The sequence below is a fragment of the Cucumis sativus genome, chromosome 3, assembly GCF_000004075.3.
Source record: "Cucumis sativus cultivar 9930 chromosome 3, Cucumber_9930_V3, whole genome shotgun sequence".
Classification (NCBI taxonomy): domain Eukaryota; kingdom Viridiplantae; phylum Streptophyta; class Magnoliopsida; order Cucurbitales; family Cucurbitaceae; genus Cucumis; species Cucumis sativus.
In genome coordinates this window covers 9,716,089-9,738,675 of record NC_026657.2, presented here as the reverse complement: position 1 = coordinate 9,738,675, position 22,587 = coordinate 9,716,089, and the positions used below count along the sequence as shown (strand labels likewise).

Genomic DNA, 22,587 nt, shown 5'->3' with positions numbered 1-22,587 from the left:
TTTATTTTTCTAATTATTTTAGATTGATTTTTCTTTAAATGTCACTATATATTTAGTTATTATATTCCTAAAATTTTCGCTTATTATAATATTATTGAATGATATGATTATAGAGAAGTGCATTATGTAATTTAGTCCCATTTTGAATAATTATTTTGGTATGTCTTCAATGTTCATGGATTTTAAATTTTGGGATTTTTTTATATAAAATATGTCAGTTGTATCCATTTTTAATGAAAAACTTTTAATTTCAGCAAATTAGACTATAATAAAATTAGTAAGTAAGTTGCCATTTTACCATTTATTCATTTTTATTTTTATTGATTGACCTACTCATTTTACCATACATTTCATACTTTTCAAATTGGAGAGACTAGAGATTTTAACCATTTTATTTTTCAAATTTATAATTAATTTTTCAATAATAATTCTAAATTAAATTTGTCCTTATATTCGGTATCAACTTCTTTTTTTAATAATGTTGGGTAAGGAAGAACCGAATCTCTAACTTTGAAATTGATAATCATCATTTTGAAATCTAAGTTATACTCAATTTTATCTATAATTGATAACAATTTTATATGACTAGTTTTTCTATTAAAAAATTAATCCTAAGATAGGGTTCCTTGATTTGATTTGATGTCATTCTCTTTTCTAAAAAGACAATTGATATCAATATTGGTTATGTATAGATTAATTATAGGTTTAAGTGCTAGTTTGACTACTCTAATTTCAAATATTCATTTTAGTTTATAAATAAAACTTTTTTTTTTTCACATTTCATTAGAGTGTATAGAGTTTTAAGATTCACATTTACACTTTTATTTTTATATTTTGAAAAACCAATTATATGAATCTTTATTTAAAAAGATATTAATGCGAACAAAGCATTACCACAAAGTTATAAGCTGATTTAAAAATAAAATAATAAAAGAAAACAAAAGAAAAAGCTTGAATAATTTTCTAAAAACGAATAGATTTAGTATAGGGTTAGAGGGTGGAGGGGTTGATGGTGTTTATATTATATTATATTATATATATATATATTTGTAATTATAGGTTGATTGAAAAGTATTAAAGACAGAATTGAATTAAAGGGGAAAGTAGGAATACGCAATGAATACTTAATTTAGAAAATATAGAGAGGAGATAATTTTGGTGAGCTACTTCAAACTGCGGAATTTTGTCGTAATTTTAATTATATGACGTGGCGGAAAACTAGTGGGGGATAAAAATACCGTACGTTGGTAAACTAATGACGCCTCCGCCATTAGACCAAAACCGGTCAAGTGGGTTGCCAAACCCTACACACATACACACATACATTTAATTCCCAACTCATTTCTACTTTCTATCCTTTCATTTACTTTTTCCTTCCTAAATAAAATCCCTTTTACTTTATTCAAATTTAAATTTCAATTCTTCACATCAATTTTAAAAATATATCAACCTCTACGTACTTTTATTAAAATTTAAATGTAGTTTTGATTCATTTATGTACTTCTCCTCCCCTCAAACGTTGTAATATGTTAGATTTTAAAAGAAATAGTAAAAGATTAAATAGTTGATGTTATAAGATCAAATAATTATTTTAAAAATGATGTCATGATATAGCAAGTGACGAAATAATTTAATTTAAATAAATATATATACATATATATCTTTATGACGAGATGGGTAGACATGCATGTTTGAGCAGAAACTTTAATTTTAATTTTGAGACCAACCTTCGTATATTTCTATATTTCAATACCAAATATTCTCTCATGTATTTTTGGTATGGAAAATAATTACTACATTTTACAAAAGAAACAAAAGTTAGGATATGGTTTATAATCTTTCTTTTTGTCATAGGTATCAAAGATATATATAAATAAAATCACCACCTTTATTTTGCTTTCTTCTATACTTGCACATTTTTGGTAAGGAAACAACTGGTTCACTCATTATTTAATTAATAAAATAAAATTTCTTATTCTTATTCTATTCTATTTTATTTTATTTTTTAAATCATTAAACAAAAAAGAAAAAAGGCCATTCTAAAACATTCAAAATTTTGAAAGTCAAATATTTAAAACCACCTTTGTTTTTCTTTTAGTCTTATCATTTGGTGAGAGGATTTTAAGTTTATCCATGTCCTAGTATAATGCATGTTTATGTTTATAAGTTCTAATTAAAAATGTTAAGTAAGTTAAGAATCCCATGAAGAAAATAAAGTTTATAGACTATACTTATATATTTATTTTTAAAAGTAAAAAATAGAGTAGACATAAAAGTTTAAATGATCTACATATTTTTTTGAAGTTTCAACCAACTAATAAATTTGTGAATTTGGAAATAATTAAATTAGTTGAAAAATATATCTTCAACCAAAATGATTGAAAAAATTTAATCTCCTATCTTAGGTACCTTGTCAAATTAAAAAAAATATATATATACTAAAAACATAAGTAGTTTGTTAGAAAATAGTAACTCTTAACAACTTGCCTCAATTAAAACATTTACGTGTTATATGGAGGCATCATCTAAAAATTGATAGTTTGAAACAGTAATAAATTTGAAATAGTATTTAAAATAGATATGACATATTTAACATGTTTTAGCTAGCCTATTCAATACAACTAGGGTAGAGAAGTATATATATGTTTCCTATAATAAAAAAAATATGTCTTAAATATTTTTATATATAATTAGAGTTATTTAATGAAAATTATTAATAAATTAATAATTTTTTTAGTACAATCAATGGTAGAGACGAGAGATCAAATCTTCTTTTGAGTGACATTGACTCTCTAAAAACATCTCTCAAATGACAGAATATTGTTCACTTTTTGCATAATATGACTCTTAAATTTACACATTTTTTTAGTACCTTAAGAATTACTCATTCTATTTGATCTATATAGTTACCTTCATTTATATATCAAATAGAGCATTCCTCAAATGACATACGTGAATATATTGAAAACCACAAGTATGTAGTTTAAATCTCTACCCCTTAAATTATATATCCAAGAAAAAATCTTCAATTTAGTAATCCATTATCAATGTAATCTTGTGAATTAATTAGGTCACACTTCTACCACATAAACTAAGCTCATTTTTATCTATACCTACAAAATACATGCTATTTTTCACGATATTACAAAAGATTTTGCTCAATAAAACACTAACTTATAATTATTATTGGTGAACATTTTTTTTTTCTTTTATTTTGTAAAACTTGATATGTACTCTAAAACTCAAGGCATCCAATTATTACCGAGCAAAAACGTGTTATATATATATTGATTGGTTGGGTATTTGAATTGAAATAGGGTCCCCAACTTTTTATTTTAATTGAAGGTGTCCTTATTTGTTGCCAATTTGAATTTGAGTGTCCTAATCAGTACCCATTGTCTCCATTGGTCCTACCTTAATTAACCTCACATTAATGCTTCTCTTTTACTATTTCTTTCTAATTCTATATCTTATTGATAACTTTTTTAAGAAACAACTCTTCCCATTGCATGCATATGCATACCTTCAGAATTTCATCATTCACTTCTATAATGGTAATAAATAATTTACTCACTGTGCTTGAATTATGGCTATATTATTAATAAGATTCTAAGTGGGATTGGTAAAAAAGAGAATTCATTTAAAGATAGATTGAGATAGAGTGTTGTATGGGTCAAGTTTGGCTACATTATTGTACTAATTTTTATAATTCTAACTCATTTGTTTTTAAAATTGTAAATTTTATAACTTGATTAATTAATAATTCGATAAATTTACGTATTTAACGTATGCAGAACTTAAATCTTAGATTCTGAGCTATTATATTACAGTTAAAAAACATTAAAAAAAAAGAACAATTTAATTGATGGAGAAGAAATAATTAATTGAAAAGTAATGATATATGAGAAAAATAGTTGTGAACTTATTAATATATGTTAGAGGATGAAACGAAGTCAATTCATAGAAAATGTAATTTATTTACTCACTAGAAAGACGTAGTGTGAAGGCAAAACTAGGTAAGGTTGAGTATTATATAATTGTTTATAGAGTGGAAGAAAGAAGGAGAAAGAAAGAAGGAGAAAGAAAGGAGTCAAAGTTGGGTTTAGGGTGTGAAAGAGGTGGTGGAACTAAGTATGGAATCCCATACGATACAAAAGGTTTGAGTGGGTTTGACTTTCCCAAAACAAACACCTAGAGACTTTGTCCCATAACACATTTGCGTGTCACAAATTAAATGCATTAATTTCACACAACCGATTGCTTATACTCACTAAATACCAAGCAACTCCCCTTCCCCCTTTATTATACATACATACATTTTTCATACACATTTATTCACATTTCTCTAAACTTCCAACCAATAACCCACTTATTTATTGTTCTTCTTTCCCCATTCTTATAAAAAAACCCTTCTCTCTCCTTCTTTTTTTCTTTTCATTTTTTCTTTACTAATTAATGTATGTGTCTACTTTAAATTTAGTCTCAAGATTTTTATTTGGGTGAAAAATACATATATACTTATGACAGAAGTGCTGTGGTTACTTGTACTTGCAAAATATTCCTACAAAAAAAAAAATTAATTAATTTGATCATTCTAAACTAAATTGGCCAAAATACAAAATCAAAAGTGGAATATAGCAAATGGAAAGTATATGGAGAAGTAGGGGTGATAGATGATAAGAGGGGAGGCGAGATGGGATGGGATGGGATGGGGGAGTTTTCCATTCCGTCGTCTCCTTAGAATAATTGAATGCTTACCCTCTCCCTTGTCTCGACAAATTAAATTAAAGGTTGAAGATGAAGACGAAGACGAAGACTGAGTTTTAAATCGAACCTCCACAAGAACCCATCTCCCCAATTTATGGAAACTCCTACTTGGATTAAAAGATAATAATTTGTTCTATTAAACAAAGATGTTATTGTTACACTTCAGTTAATAATTTGAAACATTTGTTGAATATAAAACAAATTCTTCACTAATAAAAATAGGTTTAATAGGTTAATTTCATCCACTTAGAGTCTAAACAATTGTGTCAAACAAGCCAAATATAGTTATCCAATCTATGCAACATCAATAGTTAATTTTGGCCAACACAGTGCACTACATCATCAGCATCAAGCATGTTTATATTTTAAAATATTTCGTGAAGATCCTTTATATATATGTGTGTGTGTGTGTGAATTTGATTTCTTATAATTGACTTTTAATTTGGTGACTAACTTTGCATATTTTAGGGGAAAGACACTTTTAATCATAAATCACAAAACAAAGTTATGTTGAACAGGTTTCTTTAATCTATATATAATACTGTCCATATTTTTAGTTTAATAATCTAAAAGAGATATGTTCAAATTTTGAATATTTGACCTTTTAAACCCATGTATATATAATATCAATTGTTTAACTAAATTTATCATCATTTGACTTTGTATAATCTCATAGGGTTTAGGTAATTAGTGGGAGATTTATTTTTTTAGCAAAAAGTTTGGAAAAGTTAGAGAAGAATTGAGGACTACACGAAATGAGTGTTTTATAATTAGTTTCTAGAAATAGAATTGTGCATTATATGAGAGTGAAGTTTTAACTAAAAAATATTGTCACATATCAAATTAAAAGATATGGATTTTTTTTTTAGATCTTGTTTAAAAAATTTGTTACCTTTTCTAAATAGTTAACTTTGTGTAATATTAAAAAAAAGAACCCACTTTTGCAGGTTCATTTGATAGTGAATTTATTGATTTGTTTTATAGGCTTTAAATAATTAAGTTAGGTTTAAGTGTTAACATCAATTTCTATGTATAGTTAATTAAAATTTTTTAAAATGAGAAATAAAAAGGTTATCATGAATTACATTTTCTTAATTTTTAATATTTGACCTTTTATTTAATTGGAAAAGACAATAATAATAATCTTAATTTGACTCAAATAGTACACAAACAAATACTTACCCTTAAAGTTTGAAAAAGCTTAGATAATAAGTAAAAAATTTATTAATTGTTGTAAGAGTAAAAGAGATATATATCGATAAAAAATGTTTAAATCTAATTAAGTTTTCAATTTTATTTTCAAATTTAGAAAGATTTAGAATAGAGTGCTTTTTAGGTCAATGAGTCAAGGAGAAGCATAGCCCCTAAAGAAGATCGGTTTATAATGCACATCTCAACCCGTCTTAATCTAGTTAGGTGCACTCCCTCCTTCTTCGAGATTTATAACATGTATGGATACAAATTCTTCTTAGTTACAAAACAAAAAGCTTTAAACATTGTTCCATATCTTTCATTGTTTTTTTTTTATTGGTGAAAAAGAACAACAAAAACAGTGCATAAACAAAACTGTAGAAGGAAATATAATATGTTAGCAATAATTACAACTTTATAGTATTTATAAGTGTGACATTGTAAAGTAGTGGTATCAGTAGTTATCAAAAACCCAACCGCAATCATAAATTAGCTAGAGTAACAAAAAGTCTTTAAGTTTGAAATGAAGTTATTGATTCTAAAAAGTATAGCAGCCTTAGTTTCTTCACATACACACATCAAATGAAAAACAAAAACAAAATAAGAATAATCAAACATAATCCAAAAATAGACCCATAGGAAACGACAATATATATCAATTAAGGATTAATAAGTGTTGATGGAATAAAATTAATTTAGATAGAGAAGAAGATAGCAATTTTCCATCTACAATTTTCTACCATCGTATACATTGATTGATTCAAATTTTCAATAAAAATGTGAAAAAGAAGAAATAGATACATTTATAATAATTTATAAATCTCTATTATCAGTATTTATGTTCATAATATCATTACAATTCTTTTGTTAGATAAACCCTTTTTCTTATATGTTCTATTCAGACTGTGTATAGTGTATTCTAAACATTCCTACACCACTTATCAATCTGTACAGTCATCGATGCAAATTCTTTAGTTAAATAGAAGCATGGATATTATTATTAATTTGTATTACTACATATTATTCAAAAAATCAAATTGAAAAATTTAGAGAATTAATTGAAGGTAAGCTAAGAGCAACACAACATTTACCTACTTTCTAATTAATTGAAAGAAGAAAAAAAATGAATGCAATATAAATAAAAATTGACTCATATCAGTCACCTCCTATCAAACACATTTTAATATAACAAAAGAAATTAATGACTGATTGCTTAATTCTTAGCACTACAAATACGCAACTCTATATCTCTAACTTCCCATAATTATTTGATACACCAATTACTAGTGAAAGTAACACTATTCCCATTGTTTTTTCTTAATTATATTTTAGTCCTTCCATTTTTTCCAACTCTTTCAAATTTGACGTAAAAAAATAGTTTTTTACATATTACAAACATGACAAAATTAATAATATCGGACAACTATCATACGATAATTATATAGCTATCGGACAGTAATTTAGGGCTATCGTCTTTTAAATTTACTAATTTTGTAATTTATAAAATATAGTAGTTGAAAGTTAAGTTAAAAATCATATTAACAATCGGCATTTAGTCCCCTTTAATTAGTAGTTGAGCCCTATCTTCTTTTGTCAAATGTCAACATCCATTAAAAGAACCCTCTATAAACAATGATCCCTTTTACATGTTAGTTTGTCACACCTACTATCTCTGTCAACAAATTAATAACTTCTCGTTATCCTTTCAAAAACGACTTTCCTATTCTATACTCCAAATGTTTTTTATTTTGAAACGATTAGAATTAAGTTTAATTACCGTGTTGAAAATTACGTTTAAAAGTGTAATATTTAATTAATACTTTAGATTATAAAACATAGTTTAAAGTGGGATTTTTACAACTCCAACATCAGTCAAGCTTTAAGGATAGTTATGAATGTGACGATATAATATTTCGATACATGTGAGATTAGATTCAAAATAAATACCACTATCACGTAGAAAATAATAGAAAATGTTTAATATCCCACCACCAAACGAAAAAATCCTATTATGTTGGTGACTTAAAATCTAAATCTAACCTAAAGTAAAACCAATTATATTCAAGAGATTATAGGCTACACAAACAATATAATGTGAAACTTAATTTAATACTAAAGATGTGTAAGATTGGGAATAACAAAATATAGAGAATACAATTGAAAGTTTTTGGGCCATCTATTTGATGGGCCTATTCTATTAAATGAGATGCTCGTACTCACTTCAATTTTGACCCATTGCAATTGGTCTAACAAATCATTAATTTATTTGGGAATATTTAAAGAATTAACCTAATATTTCATAACTAAATTTCACCAAAAACTTCTTTAATCTTTCAATACTTTCTTTTAAATTTTTAATATTTTAAAATAAGATAGAAAATTTTAAATATACCAAGATAAATCAAATTTATTTACAAAACATAACAAAAAATTCCAACATTTTTTAAGATCTTATTAATACAACTCGAAAGTGAGGATTTTGAATATGAAATCTAAGAACATACATATAAAAGTTAAGCTTAACTCATGTTAGCAATTCTTTCAAATGTATATTGATATCATCGATAGAGTTCGAAACTATGCTCTATCTATAAATATTTTTTCCCATCTTTTGATTTATACTATTTTTTAAAATAAAAAATATTTATCATTTCCAAATTTACCATTAGTCATATACAAACACTGAATATTTTTAATCTCATTTTCTTTATAGTATTTTGAAATAAAAAATGTTGCCAGATGTGATTTCAAATTTAGGATGAAGAATATCTTTATTTAAACTCTTTTTATATAGTTGTTTAACAAACTTCAAGTATTTACCTTTTTATATTAAAATTTTCAAAATGTAATCCAAACATAATCTTAAAATTAATTATATAAGAATTTTTATTTTTTAAAATAACATTAATTACGTTGTCTTCCATTCAACAAATCTTCAAAATATTTAATTTTTTCTTTATGAACGCAATTTATTAATTTATTTATAATATTGTATTTTAGACAATTGTATATCTAAACCAATTTATTTAGATTATATTTTCGTAGAAAACACCCGATCTGTTTGTTGATGGATTGATAGAACTTTAGAAATCAATCTCACCTTCTTCATTTTTCTATTCTTTTCAAATCATTGGTACTTTAAATTATTTTTACACGTACTGTCAATTTTTTAAAAAGAAAATTGGCCAATCAAATGATGGGTTTGTGAATTAGACAGAAATGAATTATATAATTAGATCATGATATTTTAATTAGTTTAGATTTTATTTATTTTGGTAGTTCAATAATATCAAATCTAATGAATTAATGTCTCAGAAAATCTAAATTAATTAAACTTCAACGGGACACAGATAATTAATTAAGATCCTAATTACTTAAAATAATACAAACTGAAATCATATATTTTAGTCAAAAGTCAAGATAGCCCTCTCTAAATCATTAACTCCTACTTAATATACTACCATTAAATTAGTAGTAATTTAAACCAATATCAACATTATATTTGGGGTTGAAATTTTCAACCTTAATTGTGCCAATCAAGTAAATTGCTTTGTTTGAATTTTTCATTTGTCGTGTGAGAAAAATATTATATGAAACTGTCCAAAAAAGGAGTTTAGTGTATATACAAAATAACTTTGAGTTTCTTTTATATTATGTTGTCGTATTAATTACGATTCAATCAATTTGTCGACCGTAACAATTTCGTTTATTTCTTAGATATTGTTATGTGTAAAAAATAATGGTTAGGTTTAAGCTTATTAATGATTTATTTCAAGACAAGTGAGATTATTTAATTATAATTAGGAAAGAAACACTACATATGTCAAATTACCTAATAGATTAAAAGATTGTTAATCTTCACGGAGGCTAGCCGTGAGGGAAAAAAAAATATATTTGATGTTTGCATTTGCTTGAGCCCAAGTAGTAAAATAATGTAATGGTTAGTAATAATACAAAAATTAATTAGTAGGTGACCGTTTCGTAATATTTGAGATCACTAAAATCATCACTTTGACCTCTCCATTTTGATACCTCTCTAAGTTATTATAGTTGATTTTGGAAATTAACGAAACACAAATGCATCACTTGAGGCTTCCTTATTGGTCCACATAGGCAATGATTTACCTTAAAATATTGACAAGTGGAATTTGTTTAAAATCAGTTTTGCCTTACAATAAAATAAGGGTTTTGTTATTATTAACAAATACCCCCACTTGGTTTTTATTAATCCATTTCTTAACCCATGATTTTGATGTCTTAACTTTTAATACTACCTAATTAGTTTGTTTTTCCAATTGCAATGGCTCCATCATCATTCAATATGCTATGTCTTCTTTTTTTTTAAAATGATTCTATGTGGTTGCTAAACAAATGGAGACAAAATTCATAGATTTTTTAATTATTGTTACATAGACCTATCTTTCTAAAATAACTTGTTAAAATCTAATGAATGGGTTTTTCCAGGATGTGTCCAAAGTCTCCATGGAGAAAATATCTTTGATGACATGTGCGAAGGTTACATTATCATTTTTAAAACATTGATGTTTAATATGCTTTTAATTTGATATCTCTTATTTCAAAATGATCAAACATGCAAGTTCTACACAAAGTACTCAAGTCTCGTCGCTATTTACTCTATTTACGTTTTTTGACCCAAAAATTTAGAAAATAACGCAATTTAAACTTTGATTATAATTATTCATTCAGTTGTAATTTGAATTATTCTCGTTATTATAGTAAATATATTTAACCGTACAACAATTATCAAAGGGATGAAGCCTATAATATAAAATGATGAATGGTATTCAAGAACATAAGAAGAGAACAAAATAATTATTGAAAAATTAATAATAATATTGATATAATGTGTGTATATATATATAGATTTCCGATGGACAAGAACTATTTTATTTTTTGAACGGCATGAAAGTGTGGGGATGGTACCTGGGGAAAACGACCTTCTGACTTTGAGTTCTGATTTTGCCAGGTGGGCCCTTTATATTTGCCAAGTTGTCACCTTATTGCCACCGTGGCAACCTCTATGGTACCCACGTCATCGCCAGTTCCCCTTCCATTTTTCTCTAAAATTACTAATATACCCTTCTTCTTCTTCTTCTTCTCTTCTCGCGGTGTTTTTCATAAGTTCTTCTTTTCTTCTTGTATTTAGATCTTTTTATTTTTACTTTGAAAATATAGCTTTTTTTATTTTAAAATTTTAAGTTCATGTTTTATTCTTAAATCATGAAACTTATTGGAATTATACAATTAATTTTTAATTTAATTTCATTACCACCAAATCAACCCTACCTTAAAAAATTCATATAAATATATTTGTTCGATAAAAAAAATGGTAAAATAAAACAATAAAATAAATAAATTGTTTATATTTCATTTCATTTTATTTGTATTTTTTGTTTTTGAAAACATGAAAGCTATTAACCAAATAGGAACTTACATTCAAGTTAAAAAAATTTCTATTAATGTAACTCATAAAAAGTTTATTTAATCATTGATGTTTTGATTAAAAAATAATTAAAATATTTATATAATCGTGAATATGATAAGAATTGAAACAAACCCCAACAAATTCATTACCACAATCAGCAAATTATAGGGCCTCTTTGATTAAAATATAATTGTTATTTGAATGGTAAATTAATATTTTGGTTGTTAAATTAATTAAAGTTAATTAAACAGTAATGAACCTAAGTTTGTTATAGAGATTGTAGGTTGGTGAACTTTTTTATTAAATAATAGTTACAAAATAGATAAAATAAATATTAAAAGAAGTAGGTAAATCGATGATATTAAAATTTATAGAAATGAAAAATGATATTTTAAAAATAGGAGTAAAATAAACTAAAATGAAACCTAAAACATAGATTCATTGTGATTTTCCACTAAAAGAAAAACTAGAGTTGGTAAAAGAGTCGGGTTGTTATTTTGCAAGTAGAAGGGTATTTTAGTAAAATAAGATTTATTAAAATTGAAAAATAGGCCCGTGTGTGACAGCTAATCCCATGCATCCATTTGCCAATGCATTATAAAAACCTAATTTCCCATTGCCTTCATTGCAACTACGCTTTATTTCCAACGCAAATTCCAGTGCCCGCCGCCGCTATGGAGACGGGGCTCCGGCCCACTGCCACTCCCACTCCCACCCCCGCTACTACTCTTCTCCGGAAGTACCAATTAGGCCGCCTTCTCGGTCGTGGAAGTTTCGCCAAAGTCTATCAAGCAGTTTCCTTAGCCGATAACTCCACCGTCGCCATCAAAATCATCGACAAATCCAAAACCATCGGCGCTGTCATGGAGCGTTGCATAGTCCGGGAGGTTGCCGCCATGCGCCGCCTCGATCACCATCCAAACATACTCAAAATCCACGAAGTCATGGCGACAAAGTCCAAAATATACCTGGTGGTTGAATTCGCTGGCGGTGGCGAACTCTTGGCTAAAATCTCCCGCCGTGGGCGATTCACCGAAACCGTCGCGCGCCGGTATTTCCAACAACTCGTCTCGGCCCTTAAGTTCTGCCACGATAACGGCGTCGTTCACCGTGACGTGAAGCCGCAGAATCTTTTGCTGGACGAACAGGGCAATCTGAAAGTCTCTGATTTCGGTCTCTCTGCTTTACCTGAACAACTCAGAGACGGATTACTCCACACTTCTTGTGGAACTCCAGCGTACTCAGCGCCAGAAGTCATGACCTGTCGCAGTGGTAGCGGATACGACGGCGGAAAGGCTGACGCCTGGTCATGTGGAGTAATTTTATTCGTAATGCTCTCTGGGTTTCTCCCTTTCGACGACAGTAATCTAGCGGCGATGTACAGAAAAATCCACAGGCGAGAATTTCAAATCCCTAATTGGGTATCGAAACCTGTCCGATTCCTAATATATCACCTCCTCGATCCGAATCCCAAAACGAGGATGAGCATTGAGGCGTTAATGCAAAACCCCTGGTTCAAGAAATCGCTGCACTTGAAACAGGCCAATGAGAACCTACTGCAATCGATGAGGGATTATCGAATGGGAAAAGAGAGGGGAATTGGGGAAATGAATGCGTTCGATATAATTTCGATGTCTTCGGGGTTGGATTTATCGGGGCTGTTTGAAACGACGGAGAGGAGAGCGGAGAGGAGGTATGCGTCGAGAGCGACGGTGATGGAGGTGGAGAAGAGGGTCAGGGAGATGGGCGTAGAGTTGGAGTATGAAGTGGAGGTGGGGGGAAAGGGAGGGTCGATCGGAATGGGGAAGAGGGGAGTGGTGGTGGTGGTGGAAGTGGTGGAGGTGGCAGTGGCATTAACGATGGTGGAGGTGAGGGTGGTGAAAGGAGGGGAGGAGTTTGAAGAACACCATTGGAGGTGTTTTGAAGGCAAACTTCAAGGATTTGCAGTTCCATGGCAGAGGAAATGTAATTTGTAAAGCTCTTTTTGTTTGTTTGTGTTGGGGAAAGGGAATAGAGTTATAGGGATTTGGAACTTCCAATTTTCGTGTAGTGCTAAACTACAATCGTAAACTTCAATTTAAATTTTGGTTCTGTAAAGTTCTTTTTGTTTTTACATATATGAATGTTTCGATCGCAAATCTAATCAAACATAATTTAGTAATTTGGAGCATATAGTTTATCTAAGCCCCATTCAATTAGTTTAGGTAATGACACAATAATTCAATTTTCCTGAACTTCCCTCTAACTTTTTTTTTTTTTTAAGTCACTCAAGTTTTCTGATTTGAAGGCTTAATTTAAGTTCATTGAAAAATATGTGGCTATGCTATAACTCTTGAAGTTATAATAATACTTTTCAATTCTGGATATTTGTTAAAATTACTTTTAACTATAACAAATTTGGTTGATTTTATTATATACAAGTAAAAGAATGAACTACAACTTATTGAAATGCTAATTAATAAAATACAATAGAGAATATCATAATGTTTCAAACATCACGTAATATTTCCAAAATCTAAAGATAGAAATATCAATAGATTTTAGGACAAGTATGACATATTAGTTATATAATAAGCAAAGTTCCAACATTCATTGTTTTCCAGTGGAAATTTGAAAAAAAAAGTAGAAATGGGAAGTGCCTAAAGGAGAAATGGTTTTGCCTATAAATTATTGCAAATATCTATTTTCTTCATCTAAAATTTGTAGCCTATTTGGATTGCATTGAGAGAAAGTGTTTTTCAAATTGTAATTGCCACGTATACACGATGCATATTTTGTACTACGTGGAAAATTTTAATTGGTTAGAGTGCTGTTGAAAGGAGACTGGGAAGTTACTTTCAAGGCTTTTATCGTTAGAACAAAAGGCGGGGATTAAACGTTCAGAAATTAAAGACGATAAACCCAAAAATGGCTCTCTGTTCTTCCCTCCCCGTTCTTTCTTTCAATCCAATCCCCAAAATCATCTTCAAATCTTCTGAAATTATTAGTGCTACACCGTTTTCGATTCGAAAGATTTCGGGAACCAACGGAATCTCCTCCTCCAAGTTGCTTGGAAAATTGACGAGGAGAAGCCTCTCTCTGCGGCTCAATGCGGCAGGATTGTCCGAGATTGAACCCGACTTAAACGAAGACCCTGTAGATCGTTGGGAAACTAACAGCGTCAGCCCTGTATGAACCGCTCTCTTTGTGCTCTCTCTCTCTGCTTCATTAACTCTCTGATTTTGTTGTGTTTTAGGTTTTCAAGTTATGAGTTGTGATGTGTTTATTTGGATTCACTGATTTAAATTAAGATTAAATTCAATTTCAGTTGATTTAGGGACGGAGATGTTGATAATTTTTTGTTTCGTTTCATAGGAAGATTTTGAGTATGGAGTATACGATGGACATCACACTTACTTTGAAGGGGAGAAGAAAGGTTAGTTCTGTAGCATATGCAACTGGGTTTATTTTCATTCCTTGCTTGGGAGAATATTTTAAATTTGGATGCTATAATCTACCAGAACTTGTTTCTGTTTTGGATTAAGTCTTCTGTTTAGACTGAGTGGAATGTGGATTTAATCCTTGGAATTATTGGAGCCCTTAGTTCTCTGATTTAGACATTCCAAGCATGGAATTTTGCTTTCCCATAAGCCCTTAAGATCTAATTTCGTGAGTTTTTTAGTATAGACTTCACATTTCTCAATGCCATGTGCCATCACAGTTGAGCCAAGGTGAAACTGATTACAATCTATCTCACTCAGACTGTGTGCCAAATGACTCTTTTAGCATAGTGAGAAAAGGGTTTTAACTAATTAAAAACACTATGGAACTTCTCAGGATGTTTTGTTAGATAATAGAAGTAATTTTGAAAATGTTAAAGATCACCTACAACCGAACCAAAAGTACTTCATTTGCACTTCCTTTAGAAGTTATCCCGAACTAACTCTTAGTCAAATTGAGAAGTTGATGGTAACTTTGGTATCAATTTTTGCATCTCTTTAAGCAGTACCAACGACTAGAAGTACGGACCAACTTGTGCTGGTAGTAGGGATATTTATCTCCTTGCTAATTCATTTGGCTAGTAAATTCTGGTACTGATTACTTTTCACTGGCTACTTCTTTATAGGAACATTCTGGGGAGCCATTGCAGATGATATTGCTGCAGTTGGACCCCCAACAGGCTTTCAGGGTAAACTATTGTCGCTCTTTCATAACTCAATCCTCTAATTTCACCACTCATTTTATTATTAGCACACTTTACATTCTTGGCAGGCCTCATCTCTTGGCTCTTCCTACCGGCAGTTGCTGCTGGAATGTACTTCAATGTTCCGGTACTTTCAAGCATATTTTAGAGTAACTTTTGAAACGGTTAAAATGGCTTTTGTTTTGTTCAAGATTTCTCTTAATCAATGTCTACTCTATGAAAGTAGCATTTAAGTGAGATATATCTTAAAATGTCATTTATCTTTTCTTCTTGGCCATTGTCGAGGACACTTGGTTGGTTCTTATTGGACTTTATTTCAGGGGGAGTATCTATACATTGGAGCAGCTATATTTACAATAGTATTCTGCATAATTGAAATTGACAAGCCAGACCAGCCACACAACTTCGAACCTCAGATATATAACATGGAGAGAGGGGCTCGTGACAAGTTGATATCAGACTACAACACCATGGACATCTGGGAATTCAATGAGAAGTATGGAGACTTGTGGGATTTCACTGTCAAGAACGATGATATAACAAAGACATGATTGCCTCCTCAGTGGATGTACATTGTAAGGCAAGTGAGAACTTTTTATCAAAATCTTTATGAAAATGTATATCATACAATACAACACTGTTCTTGGTCTTCTAATTATAGTATTAGTGTTTGTAAATTGTAATTATGAACTGAACTTATCAACCGTACAGCAAGAATTTTTGTCATGTATTTCTTTAAATCTCCTTGCGCCAAACCCGCTCGTCTAAGTAATTTGAGGTACTTTCACCCTCCCTCTTGAGATCTCTCCCAAGCCCTAGTTCACTCACCTGATGTCTCCATTAATTGTTTCTATCTTATTGATCTGAATCTTACTCATAATTTCTTTCATGTTTATATCAGTTCATTGTTCAGGTTAATGCAGAGGAAATTAGTTTAAAGTAGATTTTAGAAATGGAGTCAAAGTCTCACGTCGATTAAATAAAGGGTAGATCGTGAATTTATATTTATAAACGATCACAACTATCCCATGTGGTATGAGGTATTTGAGGTGATACTATATATCCAAAGTAAACAATATCATATTAATAAAGATATTTGAAGAGACAATAGACTGTACCATTGTAGAATTCCTATTATAATTTGGACTACTGCAACAGAGAATGATGGAAGGTTTTATAGGGTTTTAGTCCACTGATTAGTTTGCGTCAGAAAGTCGTATGAAATTTATTAATCTTTTGGAATAATTGAACCAAACTTTTCCGCGATTAGCGACTGAGTCAATAACATTAACATATATATGTGTGGAATGGATACATTTCAAAAAGAGAAATCTGATATTTTATAGTAAAGGGAAACAACAGTTCAAAAGAAATTGGAAAAAAAAAATGAATGTGAAAGGCACTTCAGTAAAAGAGAGAACCTAATCCCAAAATGAAAAGAAATATAAAAAAATAAACAACTGCTACCAAAGAAAAAACAAAGCAATTTCTAAACTAAACTTGACTTTAGTGGTAATTGGTACGCCAAAATTAATTGATTGAGTACATATAATGTTTTTCAATATCAGAATAAATAAAAATTAAATGAATTGTCCTATACGATTATATTATGTTTTGATAACAGATTTGAAACTAAATTGTATGAAATAATGAAGATTTGGATTTGCTGAAATAATGGGGTATGTAAAAGTCGTCCCAACTGAATTTGGCTTGACTTGAGCCTCTTATGAGGAAGACTTGAGCCTCTTTTGAGGAAGACTTAGACTTAATATGCACTGAAATTAAAGTGATAGAGATGAGTGGGGGGAAATGTTCACAAAACGTAGTACCAAAATTGGGTTTGCCCACAAGATTAGATTAGGTTACAAAAATTCCATGATCATATGGATATTGCGCCACTTATTCATTCAAATATAAATCACGATATCCTCATATTATTGGGCATTTAGTTTGTATCAATCTTTTTCCACATGGGCAGGCCTTAATCAAGGGTTTATTCCCATTCTACACGGGATGGAGAATTTTATTTTCTTCTTAATTATTCCAATTTAGAGAGATGATGAGTCTCATCTTGCCCCTGTTCAAAAAATTGTATTATAAAAAGATATCTTACTTAACATGATACGTATGAGAAGTAATAAATACTCGATCTAGTTTCAACATGATTTAAAAATAATAATTTTGGATGCCTACTACTTCAAGTATTAAAATTATTAATTTTAAGAAAGTATTATTTATTAAATTTTGTAAATTGCAAATTTAGTGTTTTGAATTGAGTGAGTCCAAGTTATTTTTGAACTTTTAATATGTAATGGCTTAAATACTGGTATAGTGGAACACAAGTTTGTGTTTTATCAATTGAACTCTCTTCTCCAACTGACAATTTTCCTTAAAAAGTTTTGGGCTATCCTCACTTAGCTGTTCACTCATCGCGCATTCAAAGCTGTGTGGTCGATTTTTAGGGTTCGGTTCATTACAATATGAAAACTTATCAACAAAATTACAAAAGAAATTCTGTCCCCAGTGGCACCACCGTAAATTCCACCAAAATAAGCCCTTTTGATTGGCTTGACTTCTATCTTGACTTTGACTACTCTTCTTTCCTTTTTCTCTATTAAGGCTTTCCCTTCCAAAACCACACTTACAATCCCATTTAAAAACCACATTTACACATCAAACCCAATACGCACCCTTCCCTATACCCCCAAAATATGTATTCCCCAATCCGCCATTCCTCCTCTATTCTCTTCTTATTTTCCTTCTTCTTCTTCTTCTTCTTCTTTCATTACTCCGCCGCCGAAGCTCCCGACGCCGATGGCTACACCTGCTCCGCCAACCAAACTGCCAACCCATGTCAGGCCTATGTCTTCTACAGAGCCACCCCTCCCAATTTCCTCAATTTGGCTGCCATTGCTGACCTCTTCTGGGTCAGCCGCCTCCAAATTTCTCGTCCCAGCAACATCTCCGACTCCAACGCTACTTTCCCTCTCCTCTCCGGCCAACCTCTCTTCATTCCCATAACCTGCTCCTGCCACTCCGTCAACGCCTCCGTCAGTATCTCCTATGCTAATCTCTCCTACAAAATCAACGCCGGCGACAATTTCTGGCTCGTCTCCACCTCCAAATTTCAGAATCTCACCACTTTCCAATCCGTCGAAATCGCCAATCCCACTTTAATCGCAACCAATCTCTCCATCGGCGTCGACGTCGTTTTTCCCATCTTCTGCAAATGCCCTAATCCCACTCAACTCCGAAATCGGGTCAATTTCATGATCTCTTACGTGATTCAGCCCGCCGATACTCTGTCCTCCATAGCTTCAAGGTTCGGAGTACAAACGTCGGAAATCAGAGACGCGAATTGGCCAAACCCGCAACCGTTCGAGACAATTTTCATCCCAGTGAGTCGTCTTCCCAATTTGACACAGCCCATTGTGTTACCGCCGTCTCCGGAGCAGGCACCGGCGCCGGTGAGAGAAGATAAAAACAGAGTAGTGACAGGGCTGGCGATTGGGTTGGGGATTGTTGGGTTTTTGCTGATTTTGGCGGTGGGTTTGTTGGTTTTTGGAGTGGGGAAGAGGAGGAAGAATGAGAGGGAAATGGAGGAAAGATTTGAGAAACAGAGAGTGCAGGATGATGGGATTTGGAAAGCGAAAAGGAAGGAAATGGAGGTTGATTTAATGGCGGATGTGTCTGATTGTTTGGATAAATACAGAGTGTTTAAAATTGAGGAGCTTAATGAAGCGACGAATGGATTTAGCGAGAGTAGCTTGATTCAAGGATCGGTTTACAAGGGAACAATCGGTGGAGTTGAATTTGCAATCAAGAAGATGAAGTGGAATGCCTATGAACAGCTCAAGATCTTGCAGAAGGTACCAAATTTCCTTTTTTCTTCTTCTCTCTTCATTTACTTACTTCATTTTATGATCGCATTTAATTTATAATTATTACTTAAAAACAATTTTTTTTCTCTAAATTTCATTATTCTAAATCTTCTTAGGAATTGTGTTGTGTGTGTATATTTTAAAAACTCAAAATGTTTCCTAACCTTCTCAGAGAAATTTAACTTATGTATAGTAGTAGCTAATATACTCAAATACTATAAGTGATTTAGAAACTATAAATCTTGTTTCTTATTGAAAAATCATTGGCAACTAGGCAAGTAGTCCTTTTTTTTTCTTTGGGTCTTTAAATGTAACATAATTACATAAATGACTTTGTCTGGTATTAGCTCATGGTTTAGAAAAATTAAAGTTGAATGTTATAGTGCATAATTAAAGGATTAAGAAAAGATATCTTATTAAACAAAAGTATTGAAAAGTAAGTACGAAATATTGAATTAGACAAAGGAAAAGACGAAAAAGGGCAACACAACACTGCTTTCCTTTTCGTTTTCCCTTTTCCTTTTGGGGGTTGGGAAGCTGAAGGTTTGACCTTTTGAATACTTTTGTTCAATTTTCAATACCCTTTTCTTCATTTTGCCTTTATAGTCTCTCACGGTTTTTGTCTTTATTCTTTTCCTTTTACTTCTTTGAAAAATATATATAATAATTAATTTATAATAAAATTTGTTTGATTTTTTTTTTTTTAATTCAATTTGATATTTTTTTTTAGTTTTGGGATATTTCAACTATATATTTATTGTTGGTGAATGAATTTACTTCAGCCTAATTTGGAGTATTAATTAAAGTTAAGAGAGGAAATTGTGTAGTTTGTATCTAATTGCTGTAAATCAGAACACGATCAACTATTATCTAAAATCTGTCGTAGCTATTTTGACTAGTAAATGAAGTTTAGCTTACTATGTAAGTTGATTGTTCATTTAATTTAGCGGTTATGAGATTATATAATTGAATATTTAAAATTTCTGAATTATATTTGAAAAAAAATACCCAAACATTGGGGAATGAAACAAAAATGCATTTTTTTAAGAGAGAAGGATTTGATTTACCTTTAAATTTCATGTATTTAAATATTGATTTCATTATTCATAGTAGCCTTATATCATGCCTCTGCAATTTTTTTTATAAATAATAATAGTAATAAATTTTTAAACTGAAAAAACAAGTTTTTAAAAGTCCTTTTAAACATCATCTTACACGCATTTTTTTTTCATAAAAAAAATAATTTATAGGCTCTTAATAATGGTAATTGAAGTGACAACAATTATAATCTTTTATTTAATTAATAGTTTATACACAAATGAGAGTGACATATCTGGCTCTTGTTCTTAATTTAAAGGCTATGTTCTCTTATCTCCAACTTCCACCATTTTAAAATAGACATGGGAAAGGGACTTTAAAAAGTGGAATCTTAACTTTAGCTATTTGTTTGGATTTCATTGTTCATTGATTGTTGCGATGTCAATTCTTAGTTGTGGGTATTATATTTGATCATTTTGGAGTAATTTAATGTGTATGTGGATGGATCATATTTTGTGTGTCATTGAAGGTAAACCATGGTAATCTAGTGAAGCTTGAAGGCTTTTGCGTTGACCCTGAAGATGCAACCTGCTACCTAATTTATGAATATGTAGAGAATGGTTCTCTTTATTCATGGCTACACGAAACCCAAAAGCAGAAACTGAACTGGAGAATGAGATTGAGGATTGCGATCGATGTTGCTAACGGACTACTATACATCCACGAGCACACAAGGCCGCAAGTCGTTCACAAAGACATAAAAAGCAGCAACATTCTGCTGGATGCAAACATGAGGGCTAAGATAGCCAACTTTGGGTTGGCAAAGTCGGGATGCAATGCCATAACTATGCACATTGTTGGGACTCAAGGCTATATAGCACCGGAATACATAGCCGATGGAGTCGTGTCGACGAAGATGGACATTTTCTCGTTCGGAGTTGTTCTGCTCGAGCTGATCTCTGGGAAGGAGGCCATTGACGACCAAGGAAATGCTCTATGGATGAGAGCCAGTAATGAATTTTTGGACGGAAAGGAGAAGGATAAGTTGGAGAGTCTGAGGAGTTGGATTGATGAAGCTCTTTTCGAGCAATCTTGCCCGATGGAGAGTTTGATGGATGCGATGAATGTGGCTGTTAGTTGCTTGCAGAAGGATCCAACAAAGAGGCCGAGCATGGTGGAGGTGGTTTATGCACTAAGCAAGACCGATGACGCCGTGTTCGATTTCTCTGATGATAATTTATCAGCTCCTCCCTTAACAGCTAGGTAACAAAACTGGCCTGCTATATACAAAGGGAAAAAGCATATTGTATATATATTACTACAATAATTAGAAGCTTAAAGAGTATAGTTTTGCAATAAAGTTTGTGTATATACATTTGGATAAGTTTTTGTTTTAGTTATTGTACAAGACTTCATTTTTGTTCTTAATGTTGTGTTTTCCTTTTTCATTTTCTCATCATTTTGTAGTTTGTTTTGCTTGAAAAAATGGTTGAATTGTATATTGTAAAAGTCTGTCAGAGCAAGAGCAACTAGCTGGAGGTTTAAAATATATATATATATATCAATAAAGTTTGTGTTATTAAATAGCCACTGTTCTTTTTTGTTCTTGATTTAATTGAAGTACAGTGAAAGAACTGCAAAATTATTACTACAATGTACACTATAGCTTATGGCAAAAGTGTTGAGATAACTTTATAAAATGCCCCGTTCCAAAACGATTTTGAATTTCATAAAATCTTGTTCGATGAACATTTTCTCGTTATGAAAAATATAAATTGACTTATTTACTGTTACTATTATCATTTGAACCTCAAAATAAAGGTGAATTTGATCATTTCAGTATTTAAGAAAATGTGATAAAAAAAACTATTTAAGTACATTTGCGATTGAAGCTCGTTGCAATTGAAACATCAATGAAATTTTATTACGAATACACCAATTTTCATAACGCAATCTAAAATAGAGAAATTGTAGAAAATAGTAAATTTGACAAAATATTTACAACATATAGCAAAATTTTCATATTCTATCAATGATAACAACTGATATGTTTCTTGACATTGATAGATAGTGATAGAAAT

At 30.7% G+C, this 22,587-nt stretch overlaps 3 protein-coding genes across 3 annotated transcripts; all 3 read left to right on the top strand.

Moving 5' to 3' along the window:
- Positions 1-12,029: 12,029 nt before the first annotated feature.
- LOC101217555 (CBL-interacting serine/threonine-protein kinase 7) lies at positions 12,030-13,574 on the top strand. The gene has a single exon (XM_004134382.3). The coding sequence runs from the start codon at positions 12,079-12,081 to the stop codon at positions 13,378-13,380; it is 1,302 nt and encodes a 433-aa protein (XP_004134430.2). The 5' UTR covers positions 12,030-12,078; the 3' UTR covers positions 13,381-13,574.
- Positions 13,575-14,257: 683 nt separating this feature from the next.
- On the top strand, positions 14,258-16,380 carry LOC101219293 (photosynthetic NDH subunit of subcomplex B 5, chloroplastic). Its single transcript, XM_004134057.3, has 5 exons — positions 14,258-14,572; positions 14,759-14,819; positions 15,510-15,572; positions 15,656-15,714; positions 15,908-16,380. Exons 1-5 carry the CDS (start codon positions 14,312-14,314, stop codon positions 16,136-16,138), a joined length of 675 nt encoding a protein of 224 aa, XP_004134105.1. The 5' UTR covers positions 14,258-14,311; the 3' UTR covers positions 16,139-16,380.
- A 1,852-nt stretch (positions 16,381-18,232) lies between these two features.
- On the top strand, positions 18,233-22,092 carry LOC101217327 (serine/threonine receptor-like kinase NFP). The gene is made up of 2 exons (XM_011652650.2): positions 18,233-19,456; positions 21,036-22,092. Exons 1-2 carry the CDS (start codon positions 18,299-18,301, stop codon positions 21,771-21,773), a joined length of 1,896 nt encoding a protein of 631 aa, XP_011650952.1. The 5' UTR covers positions 18,233-18,298; the 3' UTR covers positions 21,774-22,092.
- Positions 22,093-22,587: the final 495 nt, after the last annotated feature.